At 54.1% G+C, this 25010-nt stretch overlaps 1 protein-coding gene across 1 annotated transcript in view; it reads left to right on the top strand.

The window, feature by feature from the left end:
- The first annotated feature begins 7052 nt into the window (after positions 1 to 7052).
- The window catches only part of RASSF5 (Ras association domain family member 5), a 66830-nt gene continuing 48872 nt past the window's right edge, over positions 7053 to 25010 (top strand). Inside the window, exon 1 of the mRNA XM_012760423.2 lies at positions 7053 to 7522. Coding sequence (XP_012615877.2) covers positions 7072 to 7522 — 451 coding nt within the window. The 5' untranslated portion in view covers positions 7053 to 7071. The remainder of the gene's footprint in view (positions 7523 to 25010) is intronic.

Below are 25010 nucleotides of genomic sequence, written 5' to 3'. Positions count from 1 at the left end.
ATGAGCTTCCTTGGTGATTCTTACACAAGCTTGAGAACACCGAGGCAGGGTTTGCAAATGTCCCTTAGAGGATGTGAAGAATGGCCCAGCATAGGCCAATTGGCAGCGGGTGGTACACTGGGTGCCCCACGCCACGCCCCACCCTGACAGCTGAGACCAGGGAAGCCAGTGTAAGGACAGGCTGGATCTTGACCATGGCCTGGCTACCCTCCTTCTGGAACCACCGTTTGCTTTCTTGGAGCCGCCTCACTTCAGCATCCTCAAAGGATGGCTGCAACTGGTCATGCTGGGTTCGCTTCCAAACTGCCTCATTGAATTTGTGAAGGGTGGAAGTCCTGGCTGCTTCCCCTGCATCTCACAAAGGATCCCTAATCGGCAGCCCCAATGGGAGGTGCTAAGGAAGGGGCCAGGATGACCTGAAGTAGCTTCGGTTTATTTTCCTTGGAAGCTCAGAATCACTGCCACTTGGAGCAGTGGGTCCTTTCCCTGCACCCTTAGTGAAGAGAGAGGGGAGGGCGAGGTGAGAAATGGGAGTGAGGAACAAAGAGGGAAAGGGAGAAAGAGAAAGAGCGGGGAGGGGGTACAGGGGGCAGAAATGAGAGCAGCACAACCCACCGACCGGCCCACCCAGAGACACTGAGGAAGAGACAGATGGGTGGGGCAGAGGTGGTGCAGGGATAGCCGTGATGTCATCCAGGCCACTCTGCTGTCACTGGTCTGTCATAACCCCAGCCAGTGGCTTCCTGCCACAGTGATGGGCGCAGAGCCGGCTCAGTGCGGGGACGTAAGTGGCTGTGGCTTGGAGCCTCCCTCTGGCTTAGGGAAAAGCTGCTGACAAATCTGCCTGGAATATCTGAGTTTTCCAACACGGGAAGAAACACACACGCGCGCACACACACACACACACACACACACACACACCAGTCTTATCATCAGCTTGGCAGAGTGGCTGGGGATGGAAAAAGTCCATCATTGAGGCACAGATGGAGGAGGCGCCACTAAACTGGTGGAAAACAAGCCTCCACCCTACATGGTGACATCTTTCCGGGAACCCTCAGATCCCTGCTCATGTTCCCACCCTGATTTGCCCTTCTTGTCCCCAAGTACGATCAAGGACCTAGGAGATCCCCTTGGGAGCACTGGCGTTTGGTGACACACAGAAAGCCCACCCCACTGAGAGTGGGCACGGGGCCCTGCTAGCCCTCACTCCTGGCCAGTTCCAAGCATCTGGAGGCAGGAAATCCACCCCACTGGCCAGCACCGTGGAGCGCGTACAGGAGTCTTTGGAGGAATTCTGCACAGCAACCCCCCACCCCAGGTCTTCGGGCACCTGCCACCCTCCCTAGATCAAACAATCCCTTCATCTCCCCCTCCCTGGGTGCAGGGGCCACGACTTGAAGGGGTGCTAAGAGATGTTGGAATAGGAATAAGTTGTGAGCCTACAGCCAAGTTCATTTCATTAAACATTTAACGAGCACCTCCCATGTGCCCTGCACAGTGGAATCAGAAAGACCAAAAAGACCCAAGTGAGGGAGGCAAAAATGTAAAACGTAACTGCGACTCACGTTAGAATGACAGGAATGTTAGAGACACAAGGGACTTGTTTTGGGAGCCCAGAAGGAGCGATGGATTAGAGCCGGATGGCTCTGGGAAGGCTCTTTGCACTTGGACTAGACCTTGAAGGTAGAGCAGGTTTCAATGAGGAGAGGAAACTGGGGAAAGAGTTTGCAGATTCTTCAAGCTGCACCTACAAAGCAAGATCGGCGATTCCAAACACTGCCCTTTCTACCACACCCGCTGGGCAGTGCAAAGGCAAATTATGGATTTGAGTCCAGACTGGGACATCTGTTTGGGTCAGTCACATGACTTCTCCAAGCCTCGATGTTTTCATCTGTAAAATAGGAGTGCCAGCCGTTTTACAGAGTTGCCACGGGGATGAAATCATGCAGCCAAAAGTGCCCGCCCCATAATAGATGCTCAATGCATGTTTCCTGAGCAAATATGTATCACACATGGCCTTATACAACGGACTTTCAGAGAAGCCGCCTGATTATCCAGCAACGTTCTGTCACAGTCCCTGCTCACAGTCTAGTGATGTAAGGTGTTCCTGACCCCCGTTACACGCTGTGAACAGTGCTCACTTCTTTGGGAGGCTGAGCTCTGTGTGCAACATGCTGCCCGAGGACGGCAGGAAGCAGCGCTGGGCAGCTGTGCTTCCGCAGGGAACAAGGATAAGGGTGTCAACCCTCAAATGCCTGTGTTGCGGGCGGGGGTGGGGGGGGGCACACACTTTTAACTACCCACTGCTGCAGCCCCCACTTTCAAAGTGTGGTCTGTTAAGCCATGTCAATCAAAGCCTCTTGTAAAATACAGGCTGATATCTACACAACAGACTTGTGAATACAGTTTGGGAAAGTCTGGGGTCTCTTAGCCTAGAACACTCTTGCTCAGATAGACAAAGGGCTTGCTCTGTTCAAGCCTATGTTTAAATGTTTGCTCCTCAAGAAGATCTCTCCCAGTCTAACAAAGTGTCCCTGTCACTTTCTATTCCCTTAATGTGGTTTATTTTTCATCAAAGTACTTACAACCTGACACCATGTTACACTTAGGTTTATTTGTTTATTGTCTGGCTCTCCCGCTAAAATGTGACCTTCACAAACATGTCCATTTCACCATTGTGCCTCTCGTGCCTAAGACGGCACCTGATGCATAGTGGATATTAGAGAATTACTTGTTAAATGAATGAGTAACTGTTCTATGCTCTTGGAGACTGCACTGGACACTGGTGCTGACTCCCAGCTATTTCCAGCTCTTTCCAGAATATTCTGAGCACATAGTAGAATTGTACTTCTTGCTCCTCTTTGCAGGGTGGAGCCATATAACTAGTTCTGGCCAATGAGCTATGAGCAAAAGTGACTGGAGCTTTTAAATGCTGATGGGTGATCCTCCAAGATCTTTCAATTTCCCTCTAGCACAGTGGCTGGTGATGCTAGACGTGGTGACTTTGATGAGCAGAGTGCCTCTGCCCACCTGCAAGGGGCATGTAATGTGAGCAAGGAAGAAGTCTCCGTTGTTTAAAAGCACTGAGATGTGGGGCTTGTTTGTTACTGCGGTATAACCTAATCTGTCCTGACTGATACAGTAATTCTATGTAGACAGTTGTACACCTGCCAGGGGCCCTCAGAGTTCCCTAAAAGCTTTGGGGATTTCAGGAGACTTCAAACGCCTCAAAGCAAAACAAAACCTAGAATTTCCCCTCCAGGAATTCAGGCCATGTTCTGTCCTTCCCTTTTCCTTCCTTCTACAGGGGTGGGTGGGGGGAAGTTGGGGACAGCCTTGAAACAACTCGCCCAATAGAGAAACCAACACGCTCTGGGACCACCTCTGAAGTGACCTCACACGCTGACCACACACCCAAACCTCGCTGTCATGATCCTTCTCCCTGGTCAAAAATAAAAGCAGCACACCCACTCTGCTGGGAGTGAGTCACAGATAGAAAAAAATCAATAGCTCTGAGCTAAGAGGATCTGCTAACAATGGGAAAAACTCCCAGTGGAGGTGTCTTGGCAGATGCTGTGGCCTTATACTTGTAGGCTGGATGACCAAAGACAGATCCAAAAAAATGTTAGAAGTCCAGGCATCAGACACTTCGCTGGGGAAGGAGAAATGCCGAGTTGCTACTGTGTGTGCGTGTGTGTGTTTGTGTGTGTGTGTGTGTGCGTGCGTGTGTGTGTGTGGTAGGAGGGGATGCTGTTTCAGGAAAGAAGGGGTCGAGGCAGGGACGACAGCATCGGAGGAGGCAAGTTCCAGCCAGGGAGCCTCCCGTTGAGGTTGAGGGAGGCAGCTACCTCCTCTGACCTCAATTTCTTGGCTCAGGGAGATGAGCCTCAAGATAAACTTGACAAAGGTTTTGGATTGGTTACATGAAGTTATATTATCTCCATCTGCATCTCTGTTCCCAACCCAGAAGCCAAATCTGGCCCTGCACAATCTCCTCCCACATTCGGCACTGACAGCAGCCGCCACTCCAGCAAGCCAGAGCTGCAGCAGGAAAGCAAAGCCCAGAGCTTGCTTCTGTGCGGCTCAGACAGCTGGGAAGGCTTTTATGCCTGCTCATTCCACAGAGTCCTCAGTTTCCCATGGCCAGAGTTGACGTTCACCCCTGCGAGCCCCTGTACCCTGGGGAATCTGGGCTGGGGGGAAGGACAGAAACGGAGTTGTTGGCAATTATTTCACAAATGGCATTTCAAAACTGATCTTCCCCTGATGTACTTTTTGCCTGATCCCTGTTGCTTCTTGCCACACCAGGCTGTCACCCGGAGCTCAAGTTGGGTTCGTGTCCTGGACCCCACCTGGCCCGCCACCGTCCTAGGAGGAGGTGATCACCAAGCAAGTCTCAAGCCAGTGGAGATGGACGGATAACATAGGGTGGACACAAGCCAATATTGATGGGCAACTCAGGTTTCTGCAACAACCCCAAGAGAACTGGTTGCAGAAAAAGTGGGAGAGATGGGAAGAAGAGAGCACATGAAGCAAGGTGTGTTTTCCCTTCTGCAGAAAGTATTCAGGAATAGCCCCTGTTGGGTTTTTCCCAGTCATGTCCCCTGCCGTTCACCAGTTTTGTGGGGAGAACAGAGAAGCCCATTCTCTTATCACCGTCTTAGAGCTAGAGCAGTGGTTCTCAGAGTGGGGTCCTTGGGTCAGCAGCATCAATACCACCTGGGCACTTGCCAAAAATGCAAAATCTCAAACCCCAGCCCCAAACCTACTGACTCAGAAACTCTAGGCGTGGAGCCCGGTAATCTGTGATTTAATAAGCCCTCCGGGCGATAGTGATGCATGCCAGGGTTGGAAAACCACTGATGTAGGGAAAGTCAGGTTCAGAAAAGGAGAGGAAAGGTGGAGGAAGGGTGGAGTGGAGGGGGCTGCTTGCAGCTCACAGTCCTCTCCCCATCCGAGCTCCTTCTCTCTCTTTTTTTTCTTTTTTCCTGTTTTTTTTTGGAGACAGAGTCTCACTCTTGTTGCCCTAGCTAGAGTGCCGTGGCATCAGCCTAGCTCACAGCAACCTCCAACTCCTGGGCTCAGGCGATCCTCCTGCCTCAGCCTCCCGAGTAGCTGGGACTACAGGCGTGCGCCACCATGCTTGGCTAATTTTTTCGATATATTTTTAGTTGGTCAATTAATTTCTTTCTATTTTTAGTAGAGATGGGGTCTCACGCTTGCTTAGGCTGGTTTCGAACTCCTGATCTTGAGCAATCCTCCCGCCTCGGCCTCCCAGAGAGCTAGGATTACAGGCGTGAGCCACCGCGCCCGGACCTGAGCTCCTTCTCTTTTGCAGCACTGTGGGGCTGGTGGCCCTGTGGGTCATTCCTCAGAAACCACCTCCAGAGGGGAGAAGCTCAGGTTTCTGGTGACAGAAGCAGTCACCCCAGACCGAGGAACCTGTCCTGTGCTACAAATTCCCGAGGCTGAGGAGCCTGTGATTACCACCAGCATGAGGGAGAAGCCATAGACCAAAGCAGGTTGGGAATTCCCTGGCCACTGGACTAAAAAATTTTAGGAATTACGTAAAAATTACCTCCAAAGGGAAAACAGAAAGTGAAAGAGAAGATTCCCCTACCAAACATTAGGGGGAGACCCATCTCTGGCCTGGGAAGAGGAGGAAGAGACCCTCGTCCAGAAGAATTGAGACTATTCCCAAAGTTGGTTGCTGGTGACCAGAGCTAAATTAACCAAATGGAACCCGTGTTTTAAGAGGAAACGTGTGATCGAAGCAGAGCAGTGGAACTGCAGAGTACTACGACAGCATCACCCGTCTCCCCACCCCCAGCCCAGTTTACCCTTAAGCTACCCGGGGCTAGAGGGGGCCCAGGTCTGTTAAGGGTCTTTGCTGGTCCCCGAAAGGACACACAAATTCAAAGATCCGGGAGTCCTGGCTCTGCCCATTTCCTCGTCCACGAGATGGGCCTGTCTCAGCGGCGAAGTGCTGGTCAGGAACGGCTGCATAATTTGCGGGAACCAGTGGGGGGGAAATGTTGGGCCCTTTGTGCAAAAATTAAGACGCTCAAGATGGTGACGGCAGAGCCACCAACCAGGCAGGGGCCCATTAAGCAAGCCTTCGCCGGGAAAAGTGCTGGGAGAAGAGAGATCGCTCTCCGGGTCCCACAGGTGAGCTGTCTACACCAGGTACAAAGCAGGGCGTTCAGGGGCACTGGTGTTCCCACAGTCATCGCGCGAGCAGCTGCAAGCCGGAGGGGGGAGGGTTTGGCTTCGGGAGAAAAACTCCCCCGACCCCTGGCGGGCTGGGAGCGCCCGCACAGTCCGGGGACAAGATCCCCATACCACTCCTCCCATTCCGGGAAAGAGGAATATCCTACCCGGCAGCGCCGTGCGGAGGGGAACTCCAACCAGAGCGAAAGCGGCACGCGACGGCTCTGCCAGCGGCAGCGGCGGCTTCCCGCGGTCGGCCTCGGAAGCGCCCCCAGCGCGCCACCCGTCCCTGGGCGCGAGCGGGGCATTCCCGCCCGTCGCCGGGCTGGGGGCGCGGGGAGGAAGAGGACCGCGCACAGGCCTCCCGGCTCCAACCCCGGGAGCGTGGCGGCGGGTGGGCGCCTGGACGGAGGACCGACCCCTGCCCAGACCCCTTCCATCCTCAGCCGGCTGCCGCGCCCTCCCCGGCGCGCGGGGGGCGGCGGGCGGGGGTGGCCCTGGTGTCGTGGGCAGTGACGGGACAGGGGCAGGGGCAGCGCTGACGGCCAAGGGCCCCTACAGGAACGCGCCTTCTGGGCCGTACTTTATAGAGCCTTTCCCGTGCGGAATGCTTCGGCCGCCCCAGCTGTCCAGTCCGCTTCCCGACGTCCCCAAAGCCCCGCTCGCGCGCACACCGCCCACCGCCGACCCTGCCCCGCGGTCCGTCGGTCTTTCCCCCGCGCGGTCCTTCCCCGCTCCGAAGGCCCCGCCCCCGCCCCGCCCCGCGGGCTGCGGTCCCTTTAAAGGCGCGCTCGCCCGGGGCCGCCCCTTCTCCCGGGGCTGGCTCGGGAGTGTGAGCGCCGCCGCCGCCGCCAGCCCGGCATGGCCATGGCGTCCCCGGCCATCGGGCAGCGCCCGTACCCGCTGCGCTTGGACCCCGAGCCGCCGCGCTATCTGCAGAGCCTGGGCGGCCCGGAGCCGCCGCCGCCCGGCCGGTCCTCGCGCCGCTGCGTGCCCGCGCCCCGCTCCAGCGCGCCCGGGGCGCAGGAGGGCGGCGGCGCCCGGAGGGCTGCCCGGGGGAGCCTGGAGCCCCAGCCGCGGGCTTCCCGGCCGGCTCGCGCGCTCCGGCCCGGGCTGCAGCAGAGACTGCGGCGGCGGCCTGGGGCTCCCCGACCCCGCGACGTGCGGAGCATCTTCGAGCAGCCGCAGGACCCCCGCGTGCCGGCCGAGCGAGGCGAGGGGCACCGCTTCGCCGAGCTGGCGCTGCGGGGCGGCCCCGGCTGGTGCGACCTGTGCGGACGGGAGGTGCTGCGGCAGGCGCTGCGCTGCGCCAGTAAGTGCGGGGCGGGGGCGCGGGAGACCGCGGCGGGGCGAGGGCCGCCAGGCGCTGCCCGGGCAGGGAGAGGGGCCAGTGCCCTCTCTGGCGCCAGGGGAGCCCCCACTTTGAGTGAGGTAACCCCTGGACGAGACACTGTGCTCCTCGGTGCCCTGCTGGGTATCCTTTAGAGAGTGCCTGCTGCCCCGGTATGCGGTATTTAACGGGCACCTCTCCCGGCAGGTGGGCGCCCGGGCCCTCCCCAGACACACGCGCGTCTGCAGCAGGCGGGTTGAGGTTGATGGCCGCCACCGCAAGGTCATTCCGTTGTCTCCCTGTGCACCCTCATGCTTTCGTTGTGAGTTCTTGGGAGGAGGTCGTGAGGCTGCTATTGAGATGACCGTTTGACCCTTGCTTATTGGGTTAATGGCCAAATGGCTTGTTTGTCCACCTATGGTACAAACCCAGACCCCGCCTCCAGGGGGACCTGGCGGGACAGGGAGGAGACTGGTTAGGCTTTGGATGGAAGCAGGCTGCTAAGCTGAAAAGAGCCTGAAGTCACCCTGAACCTGCACCCCCTCCTGCCTTCCACCTGTGCCCCTCAAACCTTTGGGCTCTGTTCCAGTGTGGGGCTGTGCCCTGCCTCCTCCTCTTCCTCTTGGGTTCCTGCACCAGTCCTCATGTTCTAACATCACCCAACTCCCGGCAGGGTCCCTTCTTCAGCAGAGCTCTCAGCCCCAGACCCCCTAAGTCGTCTTCCAAAGCCCCAAAACACTGGGCACCCACTGTATAGATTTTACTAAGCAAATCTGCAGTCTTCTTGGGGTTTATTATTTTTCTTCTCCTACTGTTAGGTATGTGTATTCCTTTAATAGGTGTTCTCCCTCCAGCCTCACCCCTGTATTTGCTGTAGCTGGGTCTGGCAGAGGATATCTGTGGCCGTGTGTTTATGTGTTGACATAGATATTTGAAATATCTGAAGCACAGAGCGTGGATAATGGCACAACCTCTAACGAGCATCTCTGGAAATGGATTGTGGTTTGCATCTTTCCCTTCCCCCACGATGGCAGCTTCACATGTCCCGTCTGACTGGGGCATTGGACAGCAGCAGCTACTCCCGCATCAGGGACCCCTGCCTTTCCTCTGTCTGCAGACACAGCCCACTGCAGCTGGCAGCGGGGAAGGAGAGCTCAGACGCTAAGCCAGGGTCACATGGAAGGGGAAGAATGGGGGGGGGAGCGGGGAGTGGGAGCTGCTTTTGCCATCACCAGAACTCCCGATGCAGGTGCTAAGTAAGCAGGAAAGAGCAGAAGTTATAGAGGTGTATGTTGTGGAAGGAAGGAATGCTGTCACTTGGTAAACTCCTCCGACCTTACAGTAGAATTGATGTGTTGGCAGCTTTTGCCTTCTCAAGAGTTCTCTGCCATATCCACCAACCGTACACACGGGGACAGAGAGGCAGGAGCCTCACTGTCGTGGGTTTTATTGTGCTGAAATCTCAGGAAATATGCTTCATTGGCTTTCTAGTTTGTATTTAGACTTTTGGAGGCTGTATCAATTGTTGAGTGCTTTGTGCATAGTTTGATGATTTTTTTTGTTTGTTTGGTGATAATGGTATATTTGTATGTGTTTCCATAAGCATATGTGTGGCACTCCGTGATTAAATGCATTTATCCTCACATCACATTACAATTGTTTATTCCCTTTGATTGGACATGAATAGCTGCCAGTGGCAGGAAGACCCAGGTCCACGGGTGGTACCTCTGACTCTGTGAGTGACGTGGTTGACGTGGTGAGGTCTTTGCTCCCATGACCCCCCACATAGTTGGTGTAATACCAGCTAAGGATGTCTGAACACCAGAGAGGAGGCAGAACTGGAATCAAGGGGCTACAGAGAGGAGTCTCTGTTTGTCATTATTAATATTTAACTAATTGTGACCCTGTGGCTGGATGGGAAACGTTGAGAAATTTCTGATGTGCTGGTGAGGGCTGTTAGATGGAGATACAGCAGGCCAAATGCACCAAGCATCTTTCTTTTAAGTTGAAGGTCTAATTCCATGGCGGAGCTGGTTTGTCTTATCTTCATTTTGAAAAGCAAGGGTCAGAAATAGGACCTTTAGAAGGCCATACTATGCAGTGATTAAAAGCAGGGACTAGAACCAGAGTCCTGAGTTTGAATCCTGGCTGTCACTTAGTCCCCCTGTGACCTTGGGCATCTCTGTGTTCTGTTTCCTTGTTTTAAAAAAAAAATGGGGATAATAATATTACCTACTTCATCATGTTAATGTGAGAAGTAAATGGATTAATATACGTAAAGCACTCGGAACACTGCCTGGCAAAATGCAATATGAATGTTTAATGAGATACGAACGCTATTATTCCCTCCCATCCAACAGCTGTAACGATTAGCCTGGGCTCGAGACATCTCCTACAATCACCTTTCCAAGCAGTAAGTACAGTTTTTAAACTCTGCAAGTTGCTAAGTAGGAAAGGAGTACTGTAGGTATTCTAGAAAGTTTGGGTAATGCCGCTCCTGCCTGATGTCCTTGGGGGAAGCCTGCTATGGCACGCAGAATGCCAGTGGCTGAGACCCGTCCATGCCTGGCCTAGGGCCACAAAGACATTGGCGCCTTGTCTCTATCACTTGTGCCCAGTAAGTGCCAGGCACAGAGCGGGGTCTCAAGAAGTGGTAGGTGATGAAGGTGGTGGCTCGTTTGTACTATTAAATCTCCCTGCTCTTGGAGACAAGCAGGGGGACAGTGGGTGTGTGAATGACATCTGTCTGTACAGGAGGCTGACACAGGGTTAGGGAGCCGTGTTGGCAAATGGACTTCCAGGAAGGGAAGCTTTTAGGAGCCTGTCTTCCCACTGCCTGCCTGCCTTCTTAGTGAAAGTTCATCTAACTTAAGCTTACCCCGACTTCAAGGTCTGTCACCAACCTCTGGTTAATGCTGGATTTTGTGAACGGACAAGTTCAGAGCGGATGCTAATTTTTAGGATTAAAGAAATCATATTCGTTAGATAGAGAAGGAAATCCCGTGCAGACTGGTGGAAAGGCAGAAAGAGAGCGAGAAAAAGAAAGGTCGCGTGAATGCACACGTGTGTTTGGGGTGGCGGTGGTGGCAATGGTAAGAATCCACCTCCAGCACTCCGGGAGGGAGTAGTCAACAGCAAATAACCCAGGAAACTCACCGGCTGCCCTTTAGCTTTGTTCTCAGGGACTGTCCCTTGCAGGTCGTGGACCCTTTCTTCTGTGGAAGGCACATGGAGATGGCCTCTTACCTGTCATGTCATTTTGGCGGGCGTGTAAGCCATCCTGGACCAAACGCTCCTGCGGGAGATGCTTAGACATACCTTGGACGCAGTTCGTGAGTGCCACCTCTCTGTTCCTGGGCTGAGAGTCTCTCTCCCCAGCCGGGGGAGTTATTCCCAGTGAAGCGTTCAGTGATTGGAATTACAGGGTGGAAAGGGAGGCCCGGGGGGGCTCACCATCCTGACCTCCCCCTCTGGTGATAGACTCTAATTACAGGTGTGAGCATGAGCTGTTTGCCGTGCAGCCCTGAGCGAGGGGCATAAAGGATTTTTTGTTGCATGTGGCTGGTGTCGCGTGGGCCCCCTTGTCCGGCCTCTCTAGTCTTGGTCCTGCACTAACGGCTGGGTTCATCTGGACTCTGCATGACTGGAGCGCCCTGTGGGACAGCCCCGGGCTGCTGCAGACCCATCATGCCCTGTTGTGGCTTCTTTGCAAGAGGCCACTGGCACATTGGCCTTGACGCTTCCTGTAGCAGAGAAAGGTCAGTCTTTATTTCAGGAATGTTGGACAGTGTCCTGTGTTGTCTTGGCGGCTCTTGTATTTATTTACTTCGTGCACTTGGAAGGTATTTGTTCAGTGCGTGGCTTGCATTTTCATTGATTTAGGCTCATGTTTGACTTTGGAGTTTAAGAAAAGCGCTGAGATGGATATGTTATTGTTAGAGACGGTGAAAATCTCCCACCCCCAATCCCTCCCCTACCCTGAGCTCTCACTGGGGTTTTCTTCTCAAGAAAGGTCCTATCGGAGGGTGTGTGTATTAGGGGACAGGGAAAGGACCCGGAATGCTTTCAAAGAGGCCTTCTGAGCTCCCCCCAGCTCGCCCCAGCTGCACCCCTGTTTTCCTCTCTTCCCTGCTTCCAGTCTTCTCAAAAGATGAAAGGGAAAGGATTAAATGTGGGCTTAATTTTCCCTACTGTTCATCAGAGCATGAAATTTTCTGATTATGGAGTGTGGGGGGCTTGAATCCCAGGTACAGTCAAAAATGATTAATGCCACTTGTCTGCCAGCCTAATTAGACTTGGTAATGAGCGTGCGTGTCTGCCTGCTGATCCCGCCGAGTTATTAGGTGGGGGAGAACTGCCGTCCCCCTGCGCACCGAGGGTTCCGTCTGGGAGCTTTCCTCTCCTGCCCAAGTTCGCTGGTACGTCAGCCTGTGCCAAGCCTGTGACAAGGGAAAGACAGCCCCCAGCCCAGCCCCACGGGCCCCGCCGGGGTGAATTCGTCCCGTCGGGGGGGGGGGGGGACGGGGGGGGCCCGGGAGGCTCATGCCAGGCCCACCCCGTCAGGAAGGACTCCCCGCAAGTCAGCAATGCCTCCTCTCTGAAGAGCCCGCAGTGTTTCCGTTCCTCCTCAGAATAGCTTCACGCGTTCAGAATGCAGGGATGCTTCTGCCGAGATCCCACGTGGAGAGGGACTCACCTGTCCAGGGGTCACCTGTCCACCCTGCGAGGGGCAGCAGTGACGTTGGACCCGCTCAGGTGCCCAGCAGGGCTGTGTCTGAGGCAGCCCCTGGGACGGGACAGCCATGGGTGTGGGCCACAGCTCCAAAAGCCCGAGTGCTCCCCCACAGGGCGCTCTCTGGCTCCCACGCCCACCCCTCGCTCCTCAGTGTCCCCTGGAGGACAGCTGCTTGCCACCCTTGCCCTGCCCCGGGCATTAGTAAGGCTGGTGAGGAACTGTAAACACATCTCTGGCCTCATTAGAGGCCCTTCCTGTTCCCATTCTTTAGATGACAAGGTGAGTACTCTTGGGTGGGAGAGTATTTGTGGGTGTGCAAAGCATGCAACCCCCACCCCCACCCCCACCCCCACCCCACAGCCGCCGGGACTGAGCCTCGTTCCTGCGGTTTGGGCAATGCCAGCTCCTGCCATCCCTTCCCTGAGCTCGCAGAGCCGGCCTGCGCTGGGCTGGTGGTGGCGGGTGCTTTCTGCGTCCCCACCCCGTCTTGGTCTCTGCTGACTCCCGCCACCCACCCCTCCCGCAGGGCTTTCTTCTGGCTCTCCCCGGCCCCATCTCGGGAAGCCCTGGCGGCAGCTGACACAGGGAAGGCCAGCCCTGACTGGGGAGATGGCTTTTCATTTAGTCACTTTCGGTTTTTTTCCAAGAATTTTGGCAAGCTTCCCTTCCCATATTCCAGGCTGGATCTCAGGGCTGAGAGGGAAGCAGAGCCTTCTTTTGGGCTTTGGGGAAAGAGCGAGGAGGCTGCGGTCATGATGTCAGACAGGGCAGAGGCCTTGGTCCCTGGGAGCACTGGTTAAGCAGGATACAGTCCGGGCTTGGGAACAGTCACAGGCAGCCCTGCCCCAAGGCCAAGACTATCTTGACTCGGCCCTGGGGAGGTGATATTTGGGTTTTTTCCAAAGCACCCACATGCCATGCTGAGACATGGGAAGAACCTGGTGCACCCCAAAAGTTCAAGGCGTAGTCTTTGGCGGAAGTGGCTGGCAAGCCCATGCCAGGCCTGTGCTGGCCTGCCTTTGCTTGCTGGAGTAGGGGAAAGTTCCGGAAGGGTGTGTCCATAGGGAAACCTATGAGGTTTGGTTCTTTTCGTGCCCTTTTTGGAGAGGAAGGAGGAAGAGCAGTGGAGTCCCTCCTGGCACTGTTGCATGTGCCCAGCTTCCTGGTGAAGAACGCCCCATCTTGGCTGAGGGGTCTGGTGACCCCTGGGAGCTATAGCAGGTCCTAGATTTTCTTCAGATTTTCCTGTCTACACCTACAGCCCTGGTCCCCTTTGAGGGCATGGGTGTGGGGGCAGGAAGCGCAGGATGACCCTGTGCTGAAGATCTGTAAGGTGTTTGTGCTGGAAAGCGAGGCCGGTTCATTCCTGTGTGTCACTGGGCAGGCAGGCGGGGGCCCGAGTGTGACACTCACCTGTGACCGCGTCTGGGCTGGGTCGTGTTTACCTTTCAGTGGAGGGCCTGTGCTCTACCTTCGGCTCCCCCTCCCTGTTTCTTGAACAAACACATCTCCAGGTGGGGCAGTTCTTTCTAATCCAGATGTCTGCAGCAACCAATGGCTGGGGCCGCTAGAAAGTTGAAACTTGGCTCGCGTGGACCTTGAAGAAATCAGACTGCAGGTTCTTCAAAGTCAGGCCTAAAAGAAGACGAATGCTCTTTGTCTTTTTTCTTTTTTAATCCTTTTATGTTTTGTTTCTACTGGATGCTAGATCTGGGAAAGAATTATCATCGTGTTTGCTGAAGATATAAGTGGCTGTTCTGTGCACCCGCTAGGATGGGACTATTCACATGGAATAGGAAGAGTTGAGAATGGCAAAGAGATCGTGGGAGCAGAGATAACTTTTATCATGCTTGGCTGTATCTAAAGCATTTTTATGGGCACTGTCTCTGTTCGCCTTGCAGTTTCCTTGTGAGGTAGGTAGGGCTGGTTTAATCATGGCCATCTTACAGATGAGGAAATGCAGGATTCAGGGAAATCAAGTGACTTCTCTAAGATGACCCAGATCATTAGTAGCAAAGCCAGTACCAGAACCCAATATAGCATTTTGCCTTATGAGCGAACATCATTAAATTAGTTGAGTTTACTTATTCCTCAGGCCCCTCTTCTGCCAATGAATGCTGAAATGTCCAAAAAAGGAGATACAGAAAAAAATAAAAAGGGGTGAGCCAAGTGCAAGCTAGAGAAGCCTTCGGTGTCTGGGTAATTGAGAGCTGGCTGTACTTAACGCCAGCTTTCAGCAGTTTCTAAATTGATCATCAACATGCGTAAATCATGAGATCTTTAAACAAAAGGGTGAAGTTTTTCCAAATCCTAAGTTAAAAGAAGCAAGCACGTCCCTCCTCACTCCCACCCCATCCCCTTGGCGTTCAGCAGGTGTAGGGGGGTGGGTGTGGACAGGCAGGTAGATCTTTTCCTGTTCCATGCTTCCTCCTTGCCATGACCCATCTGTCAGAGTTCATGACACAGGACTAACCAGGAACCAAAGTGACATGAACAGATTCGATCCCAGAGGGGCTAGGTAGAGGGAAGAAGAGTTGGATAGGAACTAGAAAATAAACTGAGATCTGCATAACGGACCTCTGGCTCTAATCCCGGGCAGTGGTGTGGCCCCACTGGGAATAGCAAATCTGGGGAAAGTCCCCCACCCGCAACCTAGCTCCGGCTCTCTGTATATTTCGCCAGGTCGGGCTCCCATTTGGGAACAGGTATCATCGCTTGCTTTTCTTGCTGACTTGGAGGAGGCTGTTTTTTCCATCCAAGTTGAATGGAAGCTGGAGATTTGGTGGTGTCTGTTGAAACAATTATGTTTTTTCTGTATCTGAGAAAAGTAGCAAAAATCCCCCAAAACTCAAAGGTTGCCTTAATATTCAAATAGAACAACAAGCCGACTGCAGTGGTTCATTCCTGTAATCCTGGCACTTTGGGAGGTCAAGGCAGGAGGATTGCTCGAGGCCAGGAGTTCAAGACTAGCCTGGGAAACATAGTGAGACCCCATCTCTAAAAAAAAAAATTTTTTTTTTTAATTAGCCAGGTGTGGTGGTGCATGCCTGTAGTCATAGCTGCTTGGGAGGCTGAGGCAGGAGGATCTCTGGAGCCTGGGAGTTCGAGGCTACAGTGAGCTATGATGACACCACTGTACTCCAGACTGGGTGACAGAGTAAGACCCTGTCTCTAAACAAAACAAAAAAACAAATGGAGCAACACATTCCATAACTTAAGAGTTTTGAGAGAAAGAGTTGAGCATGCCATCCATGAATGTCTGTTCTAGTGACGAGTGTTGTTAAAAGCAATCTGGAGGTACCTTTATATAAATAGGGTGAGAATACATTGTATACCAGCCCTTAAGGAGGTGAAGGCTGTTGATTCAAATTATGTTGGGCTTTGGCTGGACTCCCCTGCAGCATGGAGGTTCTTGGGTCAGAGGTAGCAAGAGGCCATTGCAGGCATTCCCCTGCCTCTAGACAGTGCTCCTCTCAGACCACTGCTGCAGCAGAGACCCTCTCTAGTTCTCAGGGGCCAGGAATGAAGATCCTGTCTCTATCTCTGCCAGCTCTTTCATGCTGGCTTCCCTGTCGACGAGCAGCTCTGTGATGAGGCAAAAAGAGAAGTGAGGTCAGCATATTCTTGAGCCCAAATGGGGCATTTGGGAGGGATTTTCCCCGACTACACGTGATTCACATTTTAAAACCACCCCCCAGCAGGCCTGTGCTCTGTTCTCTGAGGGCGGGAGGGTGGGTGCTGCCCCTGCCTGGGCCCAGCCACGCCCGAGTTCCTGGACCCCCGAGGCGACCTCAGGTGCAAGGGTCAGAGCTGCTGCAGGGCCGGGAACCTGGGCTCCTGCCCCTTGCCTGAAGCTACCGAGTGTCATTTCAGGACCTGGGCTGGCTTGTGACCCTCTTCTGGTGCAGAGGCTGCTGGGTAAACCAGAGGGCCACAACAAAAGGCCATGGGCAGCCCAGTGTTTCCCGGGAAGCATTGTGGAGAAGGAACCAACGTCTGGGCCTAAGGCAGAGTGACATTTTGAGGTGTTTCTATATAGAGTAAATGACTTGTGAACAATGTGTTTTACTGCTTGCTGCTGCACTAAATTCTGAGGCCCGCCGTAGTGAGGGGTGATCTCAACACAGACCTCCTGGTCAGATCCTCTATGAGAAGGGCAGGTGATCGGAGTGCAGCTTAGGTTTGTTCTACATTTTCTTCTCTAAGTAAGCCCAAGGAGAGCACGTGCTTCAGCATTCTCTTGGGCCCTGGGGAAAACGACAGCACAAAGGAGTTGAGCCAGAGGTTGGTGGCTGCACAGGGTATCGCGTAGCTCACATCTGAGCTCGTGAGTGCTGACTCCCCGGACCTCACGCACGCTGGCCTGAGCACAGGTGTGCGATGCATCTTCAACCAGGGGTTCTGCAAGCGCGTGAGCCCTCTGAGGTTCATTTCCTCTGGTTAAAGAACGAGTGTTCCTCCTTGGAGTTGAACTGGCCCCCACTGGCGGTTGGCAGGGCAGTCCTCTCATCTCTGGTCAGCCTGGGAGCATCACCCCTTTCCAGTGGCCTTTCTGGAAGGTTCTGCTACCTATCTGGCGCCAGTCCTCGATCTTGGCCTGGGCAATGGGACCTCCTGGAACTTTTTCCATCGGGACTTGGCTGCTCCTGGGAGTCAGAGTAAGGGGACACCCTGTGAGGGCTGTTTTAGGGCAAGAGAACAGCATATCTGCCCTGACTGTTTTTTTCTCCTTTTCTCTCTTCCCTTCTGTACCCATAGGGTCAGATCCTTTTCTGCCCAGGTGTCTGGTCTCAGATAAATGGTCTGACCCTCTTAAAAGCAACACCGCCTCCTCATGGGCCCTCCCCCGCCCTGGGCTCAGCACGGGAGGATGTGAATTAGCTCCAGTTTGTCCCTTAGGGGCCTATTCGGCTGGTAAAGCATTATTAATCCGCCATCCCCAAAGAAACCCATTAACGAGTTCTGGTCCGGGCGTGTGGCGGGAGGTAACCGATCACTTCTGTCGTCCCTGGAAACTTTGGAGGCATTGATTTTCAGACTCACAGGCGAGACTGAGGAGGGAGGCTCAGGGCAGGCTCTTCCCTGCAGCCCGTCTGGTTGGGGGCATTTTTATCTTATCAAGCTAAAAGCCCCAGGAATAGAAAGTTTTCCATTGGGGGAGGTGGAGGGGAAAGGACCTACGGGAAAGACAAGGCATCGGCCACTCTGTGCTGGTGCCAGGGCCCCAGGTCCCAGGTGCCTGCCTGAGCGGGTCGCAGCCCTCCCCGCTGAGCACTCCACCCCTGACGCCAGGCCTGGAGAAAAGCTATCGATCTCCCGCAGCCCAGCCGGGATGACCGAGGGCCAGGAGCAGGAGGAGGAGGTGGCTGCTGCCTGCTTTGGAACGGTCGCTGCCCGGCTCCAGCGGCTCTTCCGCAGGCTCCCAAAGAGCCGCTCGGTCTCTGAAAAGCTCCAGATCCTGCAGAGGTTCCGAAGAGAGGCCCGGCGGGCTCAGGGTAGGTCCCCGCCCACCCAGCTGGGGGCGTGCAGGGGTGCTGGGGTTCGGAGGTCTCTGCTAGTGGCCATGGTGCAGGGTTCTCCTGGCAGCTGAACTCGGCACCAGTCCTTGGCCCTCCTGACTGTGCAGGGACCAAGGCTCAGGTACTGTCACCTTGCCCAGTGTGGGACGAACAGCCAGGCCGAAAGGACGTGGGCAGCCTGTTTCAGAGCCCTCGTGTTGGCCATGGATTTGGACACCCTTTCCTGGGCTGAGAATCAGGGCTTAAGCAGTCATCTTAATCGGGGTCTCTGAGCTGGTAGAACATGGGTATCTTGCATGGCTGCTGTTCTACATTCTGTCCGCCCTAAAGGGGCGTCAGACCTTGCCAAGCTGCTGAGTCAGCCTTCTGAGGACCCGGGAGCAGCGGGGCGTCCTAGGCAGTGAGTTCTCACCTGCACTGTTAGTGGAGGTGCAGCCCCAGTGGGCAGGCCACGTAGGGCTGGAGGCTGCAGGGTGGAACACAGCTGGACGGGAGCCTCAGCCTCAGGCTGTGCCTGGGCCACTGATTTCCTTTCCAGAGCACTAATGAGGGTGAGAACAGTCCTTGCCCGGGGAAAGATAACAGACAGCATGGGGTGAGTGAAAGATGAGAAGGAGAGACAATAGCAATCCAGATGATCCTAGTCCCTTAGGTTGTCCGACTCCCCTTTTTCAAAGAAAGGAAGCTGAACCCTCGAAAGGCCCCTGTTGGTGGCGGTGCCAGGACTGGGAACCCCGGGCACCTGCCTTCCAGCCTCGGGTTCCTTCTCCTGTCTCCAACATCTTGTATCTCTGTGGCACTCTCTGCTAAAGACACAAAGCATTTACGTTTATTTGTTTTTGATATCACTTATTCCCTCCAGATCGCGGTATGGTGGGAACGGGAAAGGGATTCTTCTGTTTTACAGATGAGGTGGCCCAGAGAAGGAAGGTCACTGCCGTGCAGTGAGGTCTGGAGCTGCCTCCTTTGCTGGTGGACAGTCTTTGGAGCTCTCCTCGGGGCTCCCCTCTCCATTTGTCCCCACTCTGTTCCCATATACTTTCAGGAAGAGATGAGGGTCTAAGCGGGTCTTAGGGATGGAACTAACCGTGCAGTGCCATCTCTGGGCTAAGTTTGGGGGAGCAGAGTTTGAAAAACCATTGGATCCTGACTCTAAGAAGTATAATTTTTCCGATTAAGGCTTTTCCTCTTGAGAGGTGAAAAATTTAATTCATCTAGATCTAATCCCCCTTTGGAAGCAAATGCACTTTAGCCAGCCTGAATAATTTATCCTCATCAATAGCCTAATAACATATACTGTAACCTTTGCTGAGAAGGGAGTCCAATACTGACCTCCTCGTTGAAATGCTTACTTGTGCATTCACGTCCGTCCTCTCTTTCCTTCTCTCTGTAAGAATTATTCAACAGATCATTTCCTTGCTCCTTTGCTGTTCAGCCCAAGGAGTTATAGATTTAATAAAATCGATCGGGCCTGGAGTGGCAGCATTAAGGTCAGGCAAACACCGCACTGCAGCTACGGCGCGCTCGCTTGACTTGTGTTAGTGTTTGGGCTTAACTGACGGAAGAGGAGGGAGAAGGCAGGATCCTTGCAATGAAGGGAGCGTGGACTTCTGGAATATCTTCATCTCACAGGACTCCACGAGCTACCTGGAGTGTGGCGTTTAAGAAAATGGGCTTGGAGCCAGGTCAGGTTGAGCCTGGGTCCTGGAGTTGGCACTTCCTGGCTGTAGGGCCTTCCTCCTACAGATTAACCCGCCCAAGCCCTGGGATTTTCAAGTATAAAATAAATGGGGCAGAGAATTCCGACCTCAAGCTGGCGTTCGGTGGATTAAACCCAACCTCCCACGTGAAACAGCTCGTGCGATGCTTGGCGCAGAGCGCGCCCCGTGCGGGCAGCGGATGTGCTGGAGTGCTCCCGGGAAGACCAGCGGCTGCTCTGGGGGGTCATCCCGACAAGCCCCCCAACACGGCTGTCTGCTCTTCCACTGCACCTGGAGCAAGGTGGGCTGCCTGCGTGTCGGCGGAAGAGGTCGGGTTGAAGGTTGAAGGGCAAAAGTGGAGGAGGGAATCTGACACGCACTCCCCAGAAAAATTCCTGTCGTTGAGGTCACCACGGCGAGCAATTAACAGGCAGAGCCAGATTAGCCCACCGGGCATCATTAGGAGCTGAGCAGGCATGCCGCCAAGGAGCAAGGCGTATGTCATTTTAAAAGGAAGGCTGCTTGGGGGTCAGCGGGAACAGGCCTGGGTCTCTCCAGAAGTCTCTGGTGGGCCTGGCTGGAGCGACAGGGCTGTGAGGGACGCCTTCGTGCGCCTCCGGCAGAGAGGCCTGCGCAGACGTCATCTGTTTGCTTTGCTTCCCCCTGCAAAGTCTGCTTTCGCCCGGTTGGTGATCTGGCGATTGGCGCTTTGAATGGCTGCAAGTGACAGCAAAGCAGGTGTGGAAAAACCAGTTGGATGCAGTAGCCTGGTTGTCCCAAGAAGAACTGAACCTGCCTGCTCTTCTGGCCTCCCGTGACCCCCTGGCACGTGGACGGGGCGTACCCGTACACATGTAGCTGTGTGTGTGTGTGTGTGTGTGTGTGTGTGTGTGTGTTCAACATCTGAGCTCCTGCACAAGCTCCAAGGTCTTGCTGTCATACGCCAGGGCAAGACGCGTGCAAACCTACTTGGCTGTCCTTATCTTTGGGGTCTGTGGGACACTACCAAAAATATCCTCCAGCTTAGGAAGAGGCTTTCCTTTCCCGCTTCTGAAAGATGGCGTTTCTGCTTTAAAAACAAAAAAACAAAAGCAAGAAAACCCTCCCTTTCTCTCTCCGTCTGTCTGTGCCCCTCCCTACTAGAACCTGGGTTGCCGCCTCCTGTCTTCTTAGCGGCCCCGGGGATGGGGGTAGGGGGACCAAGCCTGGGGCTGGGGGGGGGCCCTGCTGGTTTGTCTCTCTTACACCCAGCGCAGAATGACACATGCCGAGAGAAGGGGGCCCCTCCTGGGCAGGCGGGGGGCCGAGAGGGTATCTGCCAGCTCTGGTATCTGACTTTGGATACTGTGGGCTTGTCGCCGTCCGTTAAATTCCCTTAAACCCAACTGTCTACAATGTCTTAAAGTATTGTTTTCTTTTCTTAAGGCACTCTGGTAATAGGATTTCTTTTTTTCCTGTGGTGACAATCGACATAGGATATATCTTATCTCTGGCATGCTCCCGTACACTCCTTCCTGTTACACAGGCCTTTGGATGGAGCTGGCTGTCTTTTGGAAAGGTGCTTGACCCCCGGCAGGCCCTCAGTGAATACGTGCTGAACGAATGCTTGCATGTACAAGGGAAAAACCCGTTAGGAACTAGGTAGATGTGGAAAGATAGGAGACATAACCAGATTGAAAGGGTTAATACTCTGTCTGTGTCTCTCTGAGTACAAGTGTCCAAATGGTCCCACATACTTTAATTGCCTTGTTCAAAACTCGTGCTGTATCTTTGCACTTCTCTCTGCCTGGCCACAGGCTGCACACAGCTTGAACCTTTGCCGTGTGGTGTCAGAGGGTCCGGATGACAAATCTCCCACACCCACTGGCACGTGAGGAATGGGGTCCATTGGCTTGCTCACCCTTGCACCCTGCCTCACACCATTTACTCTTACATTTTTTCCCCCAAATCTGCCTCTTACCATTCTTGGCCAAGGAGGGACTCTCAGGGATGCTCTGTGGCTTGCACTGAAAACCTGTGGCCTGTCCCACCTCTTCCTGCTCCTTCCACATTTCTCCTGACCGTTGTCATCAGCAGACTGCACTGCACGAGAACACAGAGCCACAGTATAAAAAGGCCAAAAAATTGGGATGTGTCTCTTTAAGGTGCATACAGCATCATCATGAAACAGAACGTGTATAAAAATATAAGTAACCCCCTCAGATATAGTCCACCCCAAAATGAATTAAGATAAAAAAAATTAAGGCCGGGCGAGGTGGCTCTTGCCTGTAATCCTAGCACTCTGGGAGGCCGAGGCGGGCAGATTGCTCGAGGTCAGGAGTTCGAAACCAGCATGAGCAAGAGCGAGACCCCGTCTCTACTATAAAAATAGGAAGAAATTAATTGGCCAACTAATATATATAGAAAAAATTAGCCAGGCATGGTGGCGCATGCCTGTAGTCCCAGCTACTCGGGAGGCTGAGGCAGAAGGATCGCTCGAGCCCAGGAGTTTGAGGTTGCTGTGAGCTAGGCTGACGTCACGGCACTCACTCTAGCCTGGGCAACAAAGTGAGACTCTGTCGCAAAAAAAAAAAAAAAAAAAAATTAAAAATAGTTTAGCTATCGTAAGAGGACATAATCCATTTAAAAGCAGAGCGAATTTTAGACAACCGCATGGTGCATTATGGTTAAAACAATGTGAATGTTATAAATGTTGGAAGTGTAAAAAATAAAATATTGAAAACATCACAGGGGATGGGGGCAGAAGGGATGGGGAAGAGGGTTCTAGCATCGCCCTAGCAGGGAGTCAGTCACTTAACACTGTCTGAAGTTGAACCATGAATTGTTAAAAATGGCTCACCCCTATTAATTTGTTTGTCATTTTACACATACATGCACATACGCACAGGGCAAGGTGGGGGCGGGCATCAACGTACAGTACCCCCAAAAAGCAAAGTGGCGAGAAACGAGCCTTGTGGAAAAGGTACCCGGGGACCGAGCCCTGTCCCCGATGTCCTGGGCACATGGTGGGTCTCTTACCTCCTGATCATCCGTCTGAACTTGCTGTGAACTGCCATCCCTCCCTCCCTCCACCTGCTCCTCTTCAAACACACCCAGCCTGGCCTGGCCACAGCGCCTTCCTTTTGTTGGTGTTTTCAGCCTCGGGATGTGTGGCCGTGTTGGAGATAGATGATGAATGGGCCTGCCGGGGGGCACGCCCACCCACGCCCTCCCACGTGGGACGGGGTGATGCCACTGCGGGCTAGTCTGGGCGCCCGACTGCTGCCAGGCCGGCCGGGTATGTTTGGGAGGAGGGCCCCAGGGGACGCATGCAGCCTGCTTGGAAATGTGACAAGGGGCCAGGCTTGGGGAACGGACAGCTGATGCATTAGATCTTAGGGACCAAGGTTCCAGAATTGTAAGATCTGCTTTGGTCTCTGAGCAACAACCAAGCAGATCTTTTGTCTTTCCCTTCAGTACGAGAAGGTCACTTAAAAGTGCCTGTGCCAGGCCGGGCGCGGTGGCTCACGCCTGTAATCCCAGCACTCTGGGAGGCCGAGGAGGGAGGATCGCTCAAGGTCAGGAGTTCGAGACAGCCTGAGCAAGAGTGAGACCCCATCTCTACTAAAAATAGAAACTATCTGGACAACTAAAAATATATAGAAAAAATTAACCGGGCATGGTGGCGCATGCCTGTAGTCCCAGCTATTCAGGAGGCTGGGTCAGGAGGATCGCTTAAACCCAAGAGTTTGAGGTTGCTGTGAGCTAGGCTGACGCCACGGCACTCACTCTAGCCTGGGCAACAAAGTGAGACTCTGTCTCAAAAAAAAAAAAAAAAAGTGCCTATGCCAGCCCCACCCAGCCCTGCCACACGCAAAACTGGTAGGGTTGTTTTGGGAGACAGCAGAGCCCAGGCTCTTGGGGTGTCCTCAGTTCAGCTGAGCCTCCCTAGGTGACCCCACCTTCTCCCGCACTTTCTCTGCTCAGCCCGACCTGGAGGAGCCGCTGCCACAGAGCGCGCCGGCCCCACCCACGGTCTTACTCGGGAACTGAACATCTCGCCCAAACCGGAGCGTGTTCGGGCGCGTCCTCTTGCCTCTTCCCATGGAGACGACAGCCCCTGCACGCCCAGCTGCCCCCTTGCCTGTCTGTGGGCGGGGCTGGCAAGCTCCGACTGAGAATTCTAGGTCACTTGTCTTACCCTTACATGACATTCTCATTCATTCTGCCTGCGTGTGTGTATGTGTGTGGGCGCATGTGTGTTGGAGTTAGGGTTAGGGTTGCATAGGGCAAGAAGCAGTTGTGCACCTCCATGCCAGGCATCCTCAAACTACAGCTTACGGGGCCACATGCTGCCCGCCTAGGACACTTATCTGGCCCACCGAGTGTTTTTGCCGCCGCTGCCTGTCCTGCTTAGCAGCCGACTGGTCCCGGGCCCATAGTGCACACTCTCCAACGGTCTGAGGGACCGTGAACTGGCCCCCTGTTTAAAAAGTTTGAGGACCCCTGCTCCATGCCCTCTGGGCTGGGCTGGGGGGTGCTGAGTGCCCTCCTGGGTGGTCCATCTTCTGAAACAAGGAACCTCAGTGCGTGGCCTCAAGAGGGCTGGGTTTCCAGGCTCCTTCCTGGAAACATAAGATGCAGATGTCCGGAGCCGCCGGACCCCAGCAGTGGGGAGTTTCCATTCCTTTGCTGCTGGCCTCACTAGGAGTTTGGCCGGGAGTCTGAAAAATGCATAGATCGTGTTGATTTTGGCAATGGCTGCAGACCTCCAAGGTTGGCAATTCCCGTCTCTCCACCTTCCCACTCACCAGCATGGCCTGCCCTTCCATCCCTTGCCTTACGTCTGTGCCCAGCAGAGGCAGAGGTTGGAGGGAGGTGGGAGCAGGTAGGAGAAACTTAGATAAGCAGCAAAGTTGCACGATTCTTCCCACCTTAGCACATTAGAAGAGGACCTGAAACTGGAGAGGTATTTTGGCTGGCATCACATGCCGAGTCAACAGAAAAAAATTGGGTACCCAGACCCCTGAGTCCCATAGTGTTGAAAGTGGCAGCTGCCACTTATTGAGCGCCTACTGTGTGCTGGGCACTGTTGGATGACTTACATACATTCTCTCTAATTTCGACAACAAATTTGCTGGCAAGAAATATATTATCACCTCCATTTTGCAGGTGAGGAAACTGAGACCAAGTGGACGCCATATTTAACTGAGGTTCATGGTCCAGGCATCTCACACCTAATTAGAGTCAGGGCTCAGGTTCATACCCTGATCCGTGTGACTCTGGAATATCCGAATTCTTTCCACTCCCTAGCTCCTGTCCGGCCTGAGTGCTCCATCTTCTGCACTCGTCCTCAGAGACCTCTGTCACACAGGTTAGGCGGTGCCTTTCAAGGGACCACAGAGTCTGTGTAAAGGTTTCTGGTTTGCAGCTGGCACGTGGGTGCACTTTGGTGCCAGGGCGCTGGGAGCCCTGTGTCCATTTGGCGCCACGGGGAGCAGGTCTGCAGACGCTGGCCTCTTTGACGAGGGGCGATT

Source organism: Microcebus murinus, chromosome 23 (assembly GCF_040939455.1).
Source record: "Microcebus murinus isolate Inina chromosome 23, M.murinus_Inina_mat1.0, whole genome shotgun sequence".
Taxonomy (NCBI): Eukaryota; Metazoa; Chordata; class Mammalia; order Primates; family Cheirogaleidae; genus Microcebus; species Microcebus murinus.
The sequence above is the reverse complement of the archived record's forward strand: the minus strand, read 5'-3'. Positions and strand labels throughout refer to the sequence as shown.